The following is a 13,776-nucleotide window of genomic DNA, read 5'->3' on the forward strand; positions in this document are numbered from 1 at the left end:
AATTAACCATTATATTTTTTTTCCATTTTCAGCAGACGCCATTATGTATCATGTTTTTATATTACAAATAAAGGAACAGTTTCGTTATTACAGTGTGAGGAAAGTAAAATACACATTAGTATGTTCTGACCAGCTGTTCTGACTTTTGTTTGACTCTTCACTGAGAAAGGGAGGTGTTAGCGGGGCAAATATGCCGGTGTTTTTTTGGCGCCAAGATGAACATCTGCGATATGTCCAAATCGCAGGAGAGATTTTACCACTGACATTGACTCTGTAAGGCGAGACCTTAACTATGGGTTTTAATCTCGACATGTCAATGCCCCACCTCTGACTGGTATAAAACAGGTCATGCTGGACTGTTTGATCCAGCATTCCTTAAATACAAGACACGGGAAAGAAATCGACAATTTTCTATTCCGAGAGATGGAATGTATTGCTTACTACACTCACCAAAGGAAGACGTAAGTTTACGGGAGTGAATATTTTTATCATCCTGGTATATTGATGAGTATGGCCTTCTGAATCTTGCAATAAATGTTTACGGTCTTATCATTTATACGAAACTATGTGAACGCCTTATGTGTCAATAGTCAGAACCAATGATCTGTTTAACTGTCTCTATAGAATACGCTAGAGGTGTCACATAAGGTTATTTTCTTCATTACCTCGATCCAGAAGTGGTCTAGATTAAAAGAAAATTATTCTTCCTATGTTAAGAGAATAAAAAAATATGAAAATTACAACACAAAGTCGATATAATTAAACATGTTTAATTTCATATCTAAATGAGTAATTCGTATTAAATGTACATTTTAGATACAAATACATCACAATAAAATATGAATGAAATATGATTATTAAAAAACTAACATAAGACTATAAACGAACGTACAGAGTGTTTTATGTCAGGAATGCAAAGGAGGAAAAACTGTATACTATATTAAAATCGATGTACCGTGACTCACCATGTTGTGTGTCATTTAATTAACAATCTTCGGCTTCTCGACCATCGTCACTTTTTCCTGAATCAGCGTATAAAAGACGAAAACGACTGAAAAGTTGCTATTTGACAACCTTTTTGGAGATTATAATTACATTATTATTTTTTTGAATATTCACCACCGTTTCTACTGTTTTCGCATTTTATACATAAAGCGTTACTTTGAGTCAGAGTAGAATAAATCTAGTCATCTGACTGCTTATAGTCTGGTCCCTGCGAAAGAGCAGGTATTGCAGACTGATTGCTGTCAAATAAAGGATATGGGAAATGACGAAGTTTGCCGACTTTCTACGAACGCTTGATCTTATACTATAAGAAACTTTTGAACATTTGCGTTGCAATTTTGCGAGATAAATAAAAAAATCATATATAATATATAAAATTGTTTTGCAAATATTTGGAATCAAAGATTATGACAGAATGTGTTACAATCATAATTTTTGTTTTTACATTGTATACATTGCTCAAAATAAACTCCTTTCTTCCCATTGAAACACGTACTTTTGTGAAACAATATCGTTTATTTCAAAACTATTACTGGGTATTATTAAAAACAGAAGTCGCTACAGCCATGGTTATAAATAGACATTAATTAAAAACAAGTAAAAATGATTAAACAGAGTACCACAATGTCGTTATGTACAGACAAAGTTTTCATATTGATACAGTCATAAATGAACACAACGTCTTTAACTTATTATTACAAAAATATAAGGTTCGTATGCGTATGTTGACAATTTGATTGTAATGCAAGGCATATAATTATAGGAAAATGTATAATAAAAGAAAACAAAGAAAATATTTCATGAACAATACGTACAATGTCCGGGTTGTCACATGTAGATAAATGCAATAAATTAACTGTAAAATAACATGTTTATTTGCCTTTTCAAGATTATCCTCCACGTCAAGTTATTGTTAAACTAATACGTATAGGTGAAACATGTATGTCAAAAATAATAAAGAAAAACACATCCTAAAACGTAGTACCTGGAGTAATTATGGTGTTTTAAGCTCAATTCATAATATCAAACAAACAGATAATGCCTGGTTGAAAATCATTTAACTACTTTTCAACTATTATGTAAATATATTTGTAAATGACGACATTTATGATGCTGATAAAGAAATGAAAACACAATTATTCCAAAAAACATTAGTTTTAGTGAAATAAATTCATATTCAAGACATCGAAAAAAATCAATACGTATTGTTCTTACTAGATTTGTAGTAACGCAAAATCGTGCAATCAATTTCTTACAAGTCATACTGTGCACACAGTTTTCTTTGTATACAATATACATACCAAATATGGCACATACTGCTTACACATTTACATTTACCACTTTAAACACCTCTCCTATACAATATAATTTACAAACATTCCTTCTATACCGCATAAAATACACACTTCTTACCAATGTTTTCTATCCACATATTATAAATGTACGTACAATTCTTCTGTTTCGTCTATACCACATATTATATATTATGCAAACAATTTTCATTCTTTACCATACAGTTTACACACAATGTTTCTCACCACATACTTTACAAATAATTCCTCTTTACCACATACTTTGTTAATAATTCTTCAGGACCACATACTTTACACACAATTTTTGTTAACCACATTCTTTACACATGAATTTTCTTTACCACATATTTTAAACACAATTCTTTAACACATACATTAACACATACTTTACTAAAAATTATTCTATGCCTAAAACTTAAGACACAAACTACATGTGTATACATACATTTTCCAAACAACGTCATATTCAACACAAGCTTCTACTTTATCGTATATCGTAGACACATATGTATCCTTATATACCATATGCTGCATACCAATGTATTATATACAACATATTTCTTTTTTTTTCTCTTAAAGCAAGCGCATTCTTGACATTTCTTGTGTTTGAGTTACATCAAAATTGCGTTTAATCGTCAATAAGCCATTTACCCACATTCTACCCACATTTTACCCAAAGACTCGCATCAAGTGAATTTCATGACAACCTGTTCTTGATATGTCAAACTCGTCCTCATACAAGCAACATTGTCCCGGGAACCGTTTAAAATAGAAAATTCTAAAACCTTCCTCGTATAATCTTCTAAACACATTCAGATGATGTCTGTAGTCTTTTTTATTCCTATGGTCCAGCTGCCAAGGAGGAAGGTCTACCCAACTGTGGAACTCCATAATTAGTTGTTTCACGCCTTTAAGCGCGCCACTTTTGAGCATTTCCGGTAAAGCGTCCCATTCAGCGCCCTCGATATCAATCTTCATCATAGCTAAGTTTGCCTGCAATACATTTATTAAATTCTAAAGAGTTTTGCAATGTTTTCTTTTACTAGACCTGTCTCTAGATATGATGCACCAAGCAGCTTACTCTTTATGCACAAAGCAACATGCTTGATACAAAAATAAAATGCTCTATTAAATAGTCAGACATTGATAAACTTGTGTATTAAAAAAACCATAATCGACACAGCTTTGAAAGTTTATACTGATATTTTAAGCTTCCTTTTAATTGAATATTCAGTTGTAAATTTATTTTACGGAAAAGTAGTTGAATAAAACATCAAATAATGTGAAGTCAATCTAAAATGAAATCAATATAATGGTATTATAGTCTTCTTCATCAGAATAAAAAAGATCCTATATCTAAACTTAATGTGTCGGGTGAATTCTTCAAAATTTGAACAAAGGAAGACAATTCAATAAATAAAGCCTGAAGGTAGGATTAGAATGATTTTCATCTATAGAAATTTTATATTTCAAGTCAAAATTCTGTATGCTTCGGACAAGGAATCTGTGCGAAACACTACTAGTGTTTTCTTTATATGAATGTTAAAGTTACTTTAATAATTATATCAATAAATAAAACGGTGACATATAAACAGAGTCTATGTTAGTTTTAAGCAAACTGTATCTACAGATTTACTTAAGCCGTTGCGAGTGGATGTAAGTGATGTGGCACACTATATCACCTTTTTTCTTCTGCACAAACTCAGTTAAAAATGTTTTCAATTTTCAACTATTATTTGTTTTTGTTTTCAACGACCTCTAAGGATCTCACCGTTCTACAAGATCTATTTTCCAGTTGAACAAAGAACGACGGAGTAATACCAGAACCTTACCTTTTGATGTCCAAGCTCATTTTTTATACTGTTCAATGTTCTCATTTTCCAGTTCGTGTTCATAACTTCGTCGGCCTTCCAAAGTCCCATGGAGTGAAAATATACCGCAGGTGAATGTTGATGATCTGCCATACCATTTCTTGTGAAAACAAAATATAATATGGCGGTAATCAATTGTTTTAATTTAGTTTAAACATTACTTATTTCAGCTCGATAAGAGAGTTTCGAGCTTTCTGAGTCACCCTCGTGGTGTCCGCTTCCTTAAACTTTCCAGTACTGATGTCATATAAAGAAAAAGACCGTGCCTCACGTAAGACTCGAACCCATGATCAATGGGTTTTGAGGGCGGCATCTTAATCACTAGGCCAGCGCTCCCCTTGTTTTAAATTGTACAGTCCTTGGTGAATACTTTGTTTTCAGTCTCTGATACACTCATTTTTTTCTACACATATGTTAAAAGAATGTATGTTATACATAAACAAAGTTCACTTGCATATATACAGAGCCAACATTCATGTATATCAGTGTTTCAATGAAACCATCCTATCTTTGAAAATTCCTACGCAAGTGAATCGGGTCAGGAGCGGAGGCTGTATCTTTAGATATGGCAATCATGCTTAAATTCAGGAAAAGCTTGATATTTTTATTTTTATAAATACTAATCAAGTTAAGATATACGTGTTTTATTTTATACTTACGCAGGATCAAAGCTGTGAATAACACATCCATACCATTTGCTTAGTTCTTCGTCAAAAGAAAAGTCCGTCCGCACACTGAAGTAAAGTTCAAGACGGAAATAGGAGATTATAAAAGGCCCTATTACATCACTATTGCAATAAAGAAAATAATTAAGTAAACAAATAATTATGTCCTGTGTAAATACAAATAGACAACGACCGAGCAACTTTACGTGTATGAAATGCTAATAAAATGGCAACAGCTTCTAGATCTAACGTCTAAACATTTTTTTGAAAATTGAATACAAATATATTTAAAAAGAAGCGAATAATCTATGTACAAACCCGAAAGAATAAACGACACAAGGCTTAGCGGGTACAACATTCTCATTTTCACATAAATCATAGCCGCCATCTTGATGGTTGCCAAGGTGAATTTGTCTCGTACATGGTACCTGGATGCTTTCTATGTACCTGAAAGTAAAAGCACAGATATTTATCTAAAAATAAAGTCTAGAATGTCACTCAAAAACAAGCATTTACCTAAACGTACAAATGTGTACCTAAAATAAAACACAAATATGTACCTAATAAAATGCAAATATTTACCTAAAAATAGTATGTCATTTACACTGTAAAATACTTTAAGCAAAAAGATATTAAGTGGTATAAGATGCGGTTATTAACAATACATGCACTTGGATTTTTGTCGCTTAATATGTACATGTATAAGATAAAAAAATATTCTTTAATATCTCTTTAAAGAATGAAAAGTTGGCAAAGGTACAGAATCGTTTTATCATTTGAAGTCCGTGTACTGAGTCTATATACTGTGTATAAGACACCTCGCCTATTGCGAATTATGCAGGGGTTGTGGGAAAGGGCTCTTTATCAGCTTCTTATTGATATGTCGAATTTCCAGTTGGGCAGCCATCTAGCATCCCTAATGTTATTTGTGACGGTACTCCTAGTATTTTTAATACTAATAGGTTTTCTTTTCAGATGGGTACACCTAGCTAGTTCAGAGAATTTACATTTCTCTAGGTCTAATTCTCATGTTAATTCTGAATCTCATGTTTCAGGTATTAATGATAATAATAATTTTTCTTTAGGTCTTAGGTCCGAGCCTCCAAGTGCCAATACCAGTAATCAGACTCAGCACAAATCCATAGTTAACGTTCAAAGACCTCAAAGAGTCCGGAGAGCACCGATAAGATACGGAGAGTGGGTAACACCAATCACTGCTGTTGTAAACAATACTAATCAAGATGGTGAAATTTATTTTGTATAGCATGGGAGAATGTCACGGGTATTAACATAAACAATTTTATGTGTATTTTCCCATTTTCAGCTATTTTCAGCTTAAATTAACATTTATTCTGAATAAATTACTCAATTTACATGTGTAAACATTTATTAGTGTTGATTATGTATTATTACTAAAGTGTTTTGTTTTAACTCTCTTTTAAAGTAATTTATTAAGATATTTTTTATTCCTGCAGGTATAGTTAAAACTCTACCTTACAATCAGTTGTACCAGAGATATATATGTATTTTCGCATTTATTTCGAATATCATTATATTTCAGCTATTTTGGGTTTATACCTTTAATTTCAGTTAAACTGAGTTTATACCTTTAATTTCAGTTAAACTGAGGGTATACCTTTAATTTCAGATAAACTGGGTTCAAACCTTTAAATTCAGTTAAACTGAGTTTAACTTTATTTTCAGCAATATTGAGCCTATACCTTTAAATAAATTATTTTGGGTATATACCTTTTTTTTAAGCGGAAGCAGTTACATACCTTAAGTTGCCAGCTGAACCAGTAACTTTAAATTGATAAGCAATGTTTCAGATGATAAAACTTATTTTTATTTCAGCATTGTGTTTGAAAGCAGAAATTTTTCTATAAATTCATATTATGTTTCAGATGTAATAGAAACATGTTATTTTCAAATTATAATGCAAAACAAATTTTGTTCTGTTTTTAATTTTATTGGGTACTGCAGTTTTGAGACAGCTATTATATAGGTTAATAAAATGTCAGGAGCCATTTTTCTCCTAGCAGGGGAGAATGTCACGGGTCGTTTTATTTATTATATTAATTGTTTATTTTGCCGTGCACTGTTCGTCGTTTAGTCGCGGGAAAAGTAATCTTTGTCCGCGCATGCGTCGATTATCGTTTGTCTCCGTGGCGTCTGTTATCGTCTGCTATTGTATTGTATCGGATGGGTCCGTAATGTACGCTTATTAGCGGAAATTCACGGAAACAGCCGAAACAATTCAACAATGTCTGTATCTCGTGCAATTTTGTGAACTGTTTTTGTATGTCCAATCGTTTTGTACGTTGTATGAAAGAGTTTTGAGAGAAAGTTTTAGATTGGTTTTTAACATTTTCTTTCTTCCAAATTCCCGCGAACTTTCCTTCTTCACTTCACTTCAACTTTATTCTCTTACGAGTTTAGATACTAAGTTGTACTTACTTTAATTCTATAAGTTTAACTTATTATTAAGTTATTTACTTTTTGTATTGAGACGCTGTGGTTTTTTCTTCGTATTAAATTAAATTTGACGAACCTACGCCAGGAGTTTGTATTATTAATTCTACCCTGTGACAGGTGATTGGTAGAAATAGGTCTAAAATCACATGATTTATGTCACATGACGAAATACCAGCTAGATGATTGGTGGAGGCATATTTAAAATTACACGATGTATGTTATATGCCGAAATTCCAGGAAGATAATTGGTAGAGGTAAATCTTTATGTATGTCACATGCTTAAATTCCAGCTAGATGAATGTGTCACACATAGAAATTCCAGCTTAATGATTGGCGGAGGCAGCTAGGTTCAAAATTACATGGCGTATGTCACATACCAAAATTACAGCTAGATGATTAGCGGAGCCAGATTAAAAATCACATGACATATGTTCCAGCTAGTTGATCTCCCGATTAGTAACACCATCTATAAGTAACGTCTTTTATTTTAAAAAAATCGCATCATTCAGTGGCGGGATATATATGTTGTTCGAAAAGTGAACGACCTGAATCATTTTATAAAAGATCACTGTGTAATGTGGTGTATTTGTACAAGTGTGATCGACCTTACTTATTAAATAATAGATACCAATTATGCTTGATGTGCATTGTATTTGTACAAAGATTGGCCGGTCTAAATCATTAAATAATGACGAGGCCCCGTCATGTAGAATACATCACCTCCAATGACCCGATGTTGTAATAAGAAACATGTGGTTTAATCCGGCTCGCACTTTAAAGTCCAAAGTATTACTTTCCATTAAATAGACTGTTTCTGAAATGCATGCAATTCCTATACCTCGTCATATGAACAGAACTGCAAACCGACCGTAACCTAGCTGGATTGTCTCCTCCAACAATTTCAATGTCCCGGGTAAGATTCAGTCAACGACCCAAACAATAATGTTAATGAGAGGTCACTTGGCTGAAATTAAACAATACCTGTGGTATAGCTCCTCCAAGTCACGGAATTCCATTATCTCGAGAATAAATGATGGCGGCACACGGACACGACCTTGAACGTCTACAAAAATTGTTGCTCCCCGAGACTTTGCTGGGTACAGTTCATATTTCTCTTTCAGTTCCTTCAACATAATATAGATAAAGTCATATAATGTCGTGCTCTTTGTCACAAGTATAAAATATTTCACTATTTCAATATTTATAAGTTCATATTTAAGCATATATATATTTATAAGTTCATATTTAAGCATATATAAACAAATTGATAACTATATGCTTTGTATATATACTGTAGATAAAATATGAAAATAAAGATCGACATGGAAGGGTGGCATTCAATGAACTTATCCCCCAACAGTAATCAGCAACAAAGGACTATCTGCAAGGAGCCAAGCAGGGCACCAATCAAAAACAGAGGAGAGCAGAAGCGCGGGGGGGGGGGGATGAACAGCACAAGTTTTCTTCTGAATCTAGCTTTGCCTGTCATGAATAAACAAGGGAGCCTTTACATGTATGTATACCATTCTAAATAACAAGCAATAAACAACATTTTTCTTCACGAAAGTGATAGTCCGTTTTTACTGTCTTTGTGTTAATAAATTGCTTCTGTTTAAGACCATTTGTAAATTTGCAATGGTATCATTATGAATTCTACGATATGTTAATATGATACATTTGTAACTTACCGTTTCAAGCGTTTTATTCACCTTTAAGGTAGACAAATCCAGGCGCTTTTTCTGAAAGCAGAACATGTATTTATTAGTCGCCGGTAGAAACCGGCGACTATATTTGTAACAGTTTAATATTATATCTATGGTAGGAGAAGGCCTTAAAATCTGAAAATAAAAGCAAATCAATTACTGAACAATTAAGGACCACAATTATTTTTCAGAATCTTAAAAATTCAAAAATAAATTAACGTTGCTAAATGAAATGAAATATGCAAATATTGACATCTTAAAAAGCAACATTACAATTTTCATAAAATGAATTAATAACGTATCCCTATGGACCAGTCATTGAATTTAGGGATACTTTTACTTTTTTCTAAGTGTCAAGCGTTGCTATTTTATGATTGATAAATCATGAATGATATTTAAAATGACACATTTAAATTATCTGGTTGTTTTATATCTTATGACACCTATTATATTTCATTATTTTATCTAATTATAAACAGATTCTCCCTGTTCTATTGTAAGAATCACGTGACTACACGTTGTATGTTAGTGTTATAGAATCTATTAATAGTAACAGATTGCTGATAAGATATACTAGTTGGAAAACGGTATGGGGGCTAATTAGATGCAAATGTATAAATAATTACAAAGTTATCTTTCATTAATCAGTTTCATATTTTATATCATTAGAAAGGATTAGTACATTAAAGAATTAAATAAATTTTCAAAACCTTTTCATTTTATCTTGGTAAAGGGTTAAATTTTGCCCTTTCTGTCAATGTTCAATAGTTTAGTTTAGGTTGAACATCACAAAATAGATTTATGCTAAAGAGGCACATTTATTGAAATAAATAGTGGTAATCGTCGTCTTCGTTATATTCCGTCGATTTCCGTCGCGCAGGTTACCAAAACGGTACGACACATAATAATGAAAACTAATAAAATATCTTTTTGTTAATATTTTATCGAACTGAAAGGCAATTAAACGTTAACTATATCGTATGTAACGACAGGAAATATTGATTGCAACTAAATAGCTTATTTTTTTCGATAGCGCAAAGAAATAGTTTTATGAAAACTGCAAAAGGGATTTTCAAAGATTCGAATTTGGCCTACTAGGTCACAACTTCGTCCTATACTTACCACATATTAATTAATTTAATATCGAGATCTATACTATCAATAAAATCTTTAGCATAAATCATAATAAGTTACGTAAACTAACGTACGAAATACTTGCTTAATAATCATAGCAGTTCCTTAACAATATTGCTAAGCAAGTTTGCTTCATATATGATGTTTTATTGTGAATAAACAGTTACTCAACATAAATTGTTCCTCTTTTCTTTATACCTGAACCATTAATTAAACTGATTTTTTTATATTTATGATAATACAGTCATTTTCTATCCGGCGAATTGATGCTTTAGCATCAAAATCTCTACTTGTTTATTTTTGAGCAAAACTATGAACAGAAGTTACTACAGGTAAGCGTAAAGAAAAACGTAAATATTGTGTCACTTTGCGCGTATTGTACAAATTAATCAAAATATTTTTCTACAAACAATTGTTTTAGTCTTTATCTTTTAGAAATTAATGTAATTATATAATTGATTTGTTCTGTGTTGCATTTTATTTTCTGTCAAAGGGTAGTTCAAAATTTGTGTACGATCATTGCACTAAACTTGTGTGTACAGAAAACAGTAACAGACAGTCTGGACATGCAGGCTAACATCACTATATTGCAGTCATGCTCGGAAGTACTGTATTTTAGCAAAATATTGTGCTTAGATTACAACTTCGATTTCATGGAGCATGATTAGATAATACAGTGGAAAATCGAAGCCCCGGCTTTCCTTCCGGGACTTTGACATTTGGTGGAACAAACCTACGGAGTCAATGCCCTGCTCACAGTTAATGCCTGCTATAAAATACGGCATTACATGTTGAATATATTCCCCGGTCTATTAGCGCCAAACCAAAACCGTCGCATTCACCCGTAAGTGCGCGGAAAGGCTTGTTTTTCTTTCCATCAGACAGCTATACCCCATTTCCATCCGAATGTATAAAGATGAAGGTTCATTGCAACAACTGGTTTTTATCTTTATAACTAAGTACCACTTACATATTCGAGAACAAGAATCACCAGGTTCATGGCTGAATAAGCGACATTTTATCTTATCTATCACATGCATTTTGATAACAAACTGATTATATGTATATAATACATGCATTCATCGCGCAATCCGTTTATTAAGATTATATTATGCCCATCTTCTTTAATATTTGTATTAATTTTAACCAGCATATTTCATACCGGTAAACGTCTTTAAAAAATCAACTAGAAAATAAACGACAGTGACTTTTCTCATTTCAAACTGTGATGCAAATGTATTAATGCATTGTAATACATTGTATATTATTTGTTATCATGCAATACAAGATGATTGAATGTTTTATTCTAGAATACTGATTTCTGTTTTAGTACGTTCTAGTACTGTTTTTATCATTTTATTATATGTCTCTGATTCAGAATAATTGTTTAATCAGTTCATAATCAATTAAGAGAGACTTGAAAATCAGAAGTTTTATGATAAAACCTTTAAACCTTATGTTTCTTTATATTTTTATTCAGGTTTCTTTTTCATGCCTTATCTCTTTTGAGAAGATGTATAGATTTGCCTTTGTCCGTCAGCCGACCCTCTGTTACGCTGTAGGTCTACGTCTATGGGCTAACCAAACAGTGTCCCAGAATGTAGGGACATTTACATGTCCTTTGCATACTACAGTTTACACCATCTTGTATGGAACGTTCCATAATCTTGATTAATTTTCTTAATTTAGTTTTAATATTTTTAACATTCAAAACGTGTTGACTATGAATTCGTAGGTAAATTTATACTATTGTTTCATATAATGCTTCACATTATTATTATTACTTTATTATTATTGTTTTTATTATTATTATAAATATTATTATTATTATTATTATTATTATATTTTGTTTTGTTTTTCGGTGACACTGGGAAAATGATCATCTGCCGTCTTCAAAACAAGATATAATTACAGAAATATAAATATACTGACTTTTAATAACTAGACGCATATGAATTGATACAAATAATTGATAACTCACAGCTCTCTATAAATATGCAATTATTGCAAGCATATTAATGATGTTGGGCATGCACACAAGCACATGCATTATTGTAAATTTACGATCCTTCACTGAATGCATTTAACCATTACCTCGTTAAGGATCTTGAATGGACGTGCGATCAATACCATTCATTATTAAAAATAGTACTGGCTGACTAGCGAACAGTGCAGGCCATTAGCAGACGGCATAGATCATGATCTTGGTATACGGGCTGTTCGTCACCGCAAGTAGGCAAAGTGTTAGATTAATCATTATTAACATATTTCTCTAATATAACAATGTACATCTACTACATTGTATATAACGTATAAATCATAATCAACTTACCACTCGTATAGAAGGCATTTCAGATTTTGATGATTTAGTATGACTTCGAAACAGTAGCACTAAAACCAGCATCACTACAGTTATAACTGCTATTATCCGGAACTGACGAGTCCGTAATAGTCCCATATTTTCTCCTTTGATCATTGGCAGTACAGGTAGTTTAGGGTCTCACGCCTTCAACTGTAAAATCAGCACACATAGGTTACAATTACAGATATATACATGTATATATCTTAGAGGTGTCGAGCTCCCGGCCCGGACAATGTCTTCAAAACTAATTTTTATGATCAGCTTTTAATTTTCTTTTTCACAAAAAGAGAGGTTGTACAAAATGTAAGCATGACTAATAAAGACCGGAGGGGGCATTTCAAGTTCATGAAAGTGAATTCCCGATTTCATCTTAATGAATTCAAAATTCTAACTTTGTGAAATAACGATTTATACTTCATGATTTCACGATTTCAACTTCACGAATTCACTATTTCAACTTTGCGAATTCACGTTTTGAACTTCATGAATTCCACTTCATGAATTCCTGTTTTGAACTTCACGACTGCAACTTCACGAATCAATATTTTATCTTCACGAAGTTGAAATCGTGAATTCTTTCCTGGACCTGATATAGTAAGTGATGCTTACGCTTCTTAAATATATACATGTAGAATATACATAATGACTAATTCATGATTTATGTTATGTCTGATTAAAATGATATTACAAAACAAACAAGCGTGGTTCATTCACATTAAATTCCTTGTTACTAAGACATATGATAATTTTACGAGATAGTGAAATGTGTAAAAGAAATATGACTTACCTTTCAAGTAAAGTTATCCTCTGTGTGGAAATCATGTATATACAAGGTTCTTGTTATTTACTCATGATTCATGACTCTTGTTTGTTTGTCTGTCTGAGTATAACTGAGCCTGTTTACTATCCCCTACCCCGTTCAAATATGTAACATAAAATCCAAATATTGACTTACAGATCAGATCAGATATTGTGTAACACGCGTACCGCTATGTATAGTCTTAAGAGATTTGATTTATTATTTTTGTAAAATAACGGAATATATATAGGTTTAACAAATGTTATTTTAGAAATTAATAAATAATCCACGTGATTATGAATATCACTCGTTACACGTGTGTCGCACCAATTAATTGCTATCCTTTATAGCTCTTTGCCTTTACGATAAATATATATTATATATATTTAGTCACAAGGACACAAAACTACGGAGTGAATTTCACATAAAGTGATTAAGATAAAATGGTT

At 32.0% G+C, this 13,776-nt stretch overlaps 1 protein-coding gene across 1 annotated transcript; it reads right to left on the reverse strand.

Annotated features, from left to right (window-relative positions):
* Nucleotides 1–754: 754 nt before the first annotated feature.
* Nucleotides 755–13,539, reverse strand: LOC132725032 (uncharacterized). The gene is made up of 8 exons (XM_060710018.1): nucleotides 13,316–13,539; nucleotides 12,499–12,678; nucleotides 9,018–9,068; nucleotides 8,311–8,453; nucleotides 5,173–5,301; nucleotides 4,849–4,923; nucleotides 4,151–4,289; nucleotides 755–3,311 (listed from the first exon to the last, which is right to left on the reverse strand). Exons 2-8 carry the CDS (start codon nucleotides 12,640–12,642, stop codon nucleotides 2,988–2,990), a joined length of 1,005 nt encoding a protein of 334 aa, XP_060566001.1. The 5' UTR covers nucleotides 12,643–12,678; nucleotides 13,316–13,539; the 3' UTR covers nucleotides 755–2,987.
* Nucleotides 13,540–13,776: the final 237 nt, after the last annotated feature.

The sequence above is a fragment of the Ruditapes philippinarum genome, unplaced genomic scaffold (genome assembly GCF_026571515.1).
Source record: "Ruditapes philippinarum isolate M1 unplaced genomic scaffold, ASM2657151v2 ctg2571_1_1_1_1, whole genome shotgun sequence".
NCBI classification, from domain to species: domain Eukaryota; kingdom Metazoa; phylum Mollusca; class Bivalvia; order Venerida; family Veneridae; genus Ruditapes; species Ruditapes philippinarum.

What these genes read in the sequence shown, in the direction of transcription:
- LOC132725032 (XM_060710018.1), bottom strand. Translation starts at nt 12,642, where the DNA reads ATGATCAAAGGAGAAAATATGGGACTATTACGGACTCGTCAGTTCCGG. An exon ending in AAATGCCTTCTATACGAGTG is followed by an intron (nt 9,069 to 12,498) that starts GTAAGTTGATTA and finishes TTCTGCTTTCAG; the next exon opens with AAAAAGCGCCTGGATTTGTC. An exon ending in TTGGAGGAGCTATACCACAG is followed by an intron (nt 5,302 to 8,310) that starts GTATTGTTTAAT and finishes TTTTACTTTCAG; the next exon opens with GTACATAGAAAGCATCCAGG.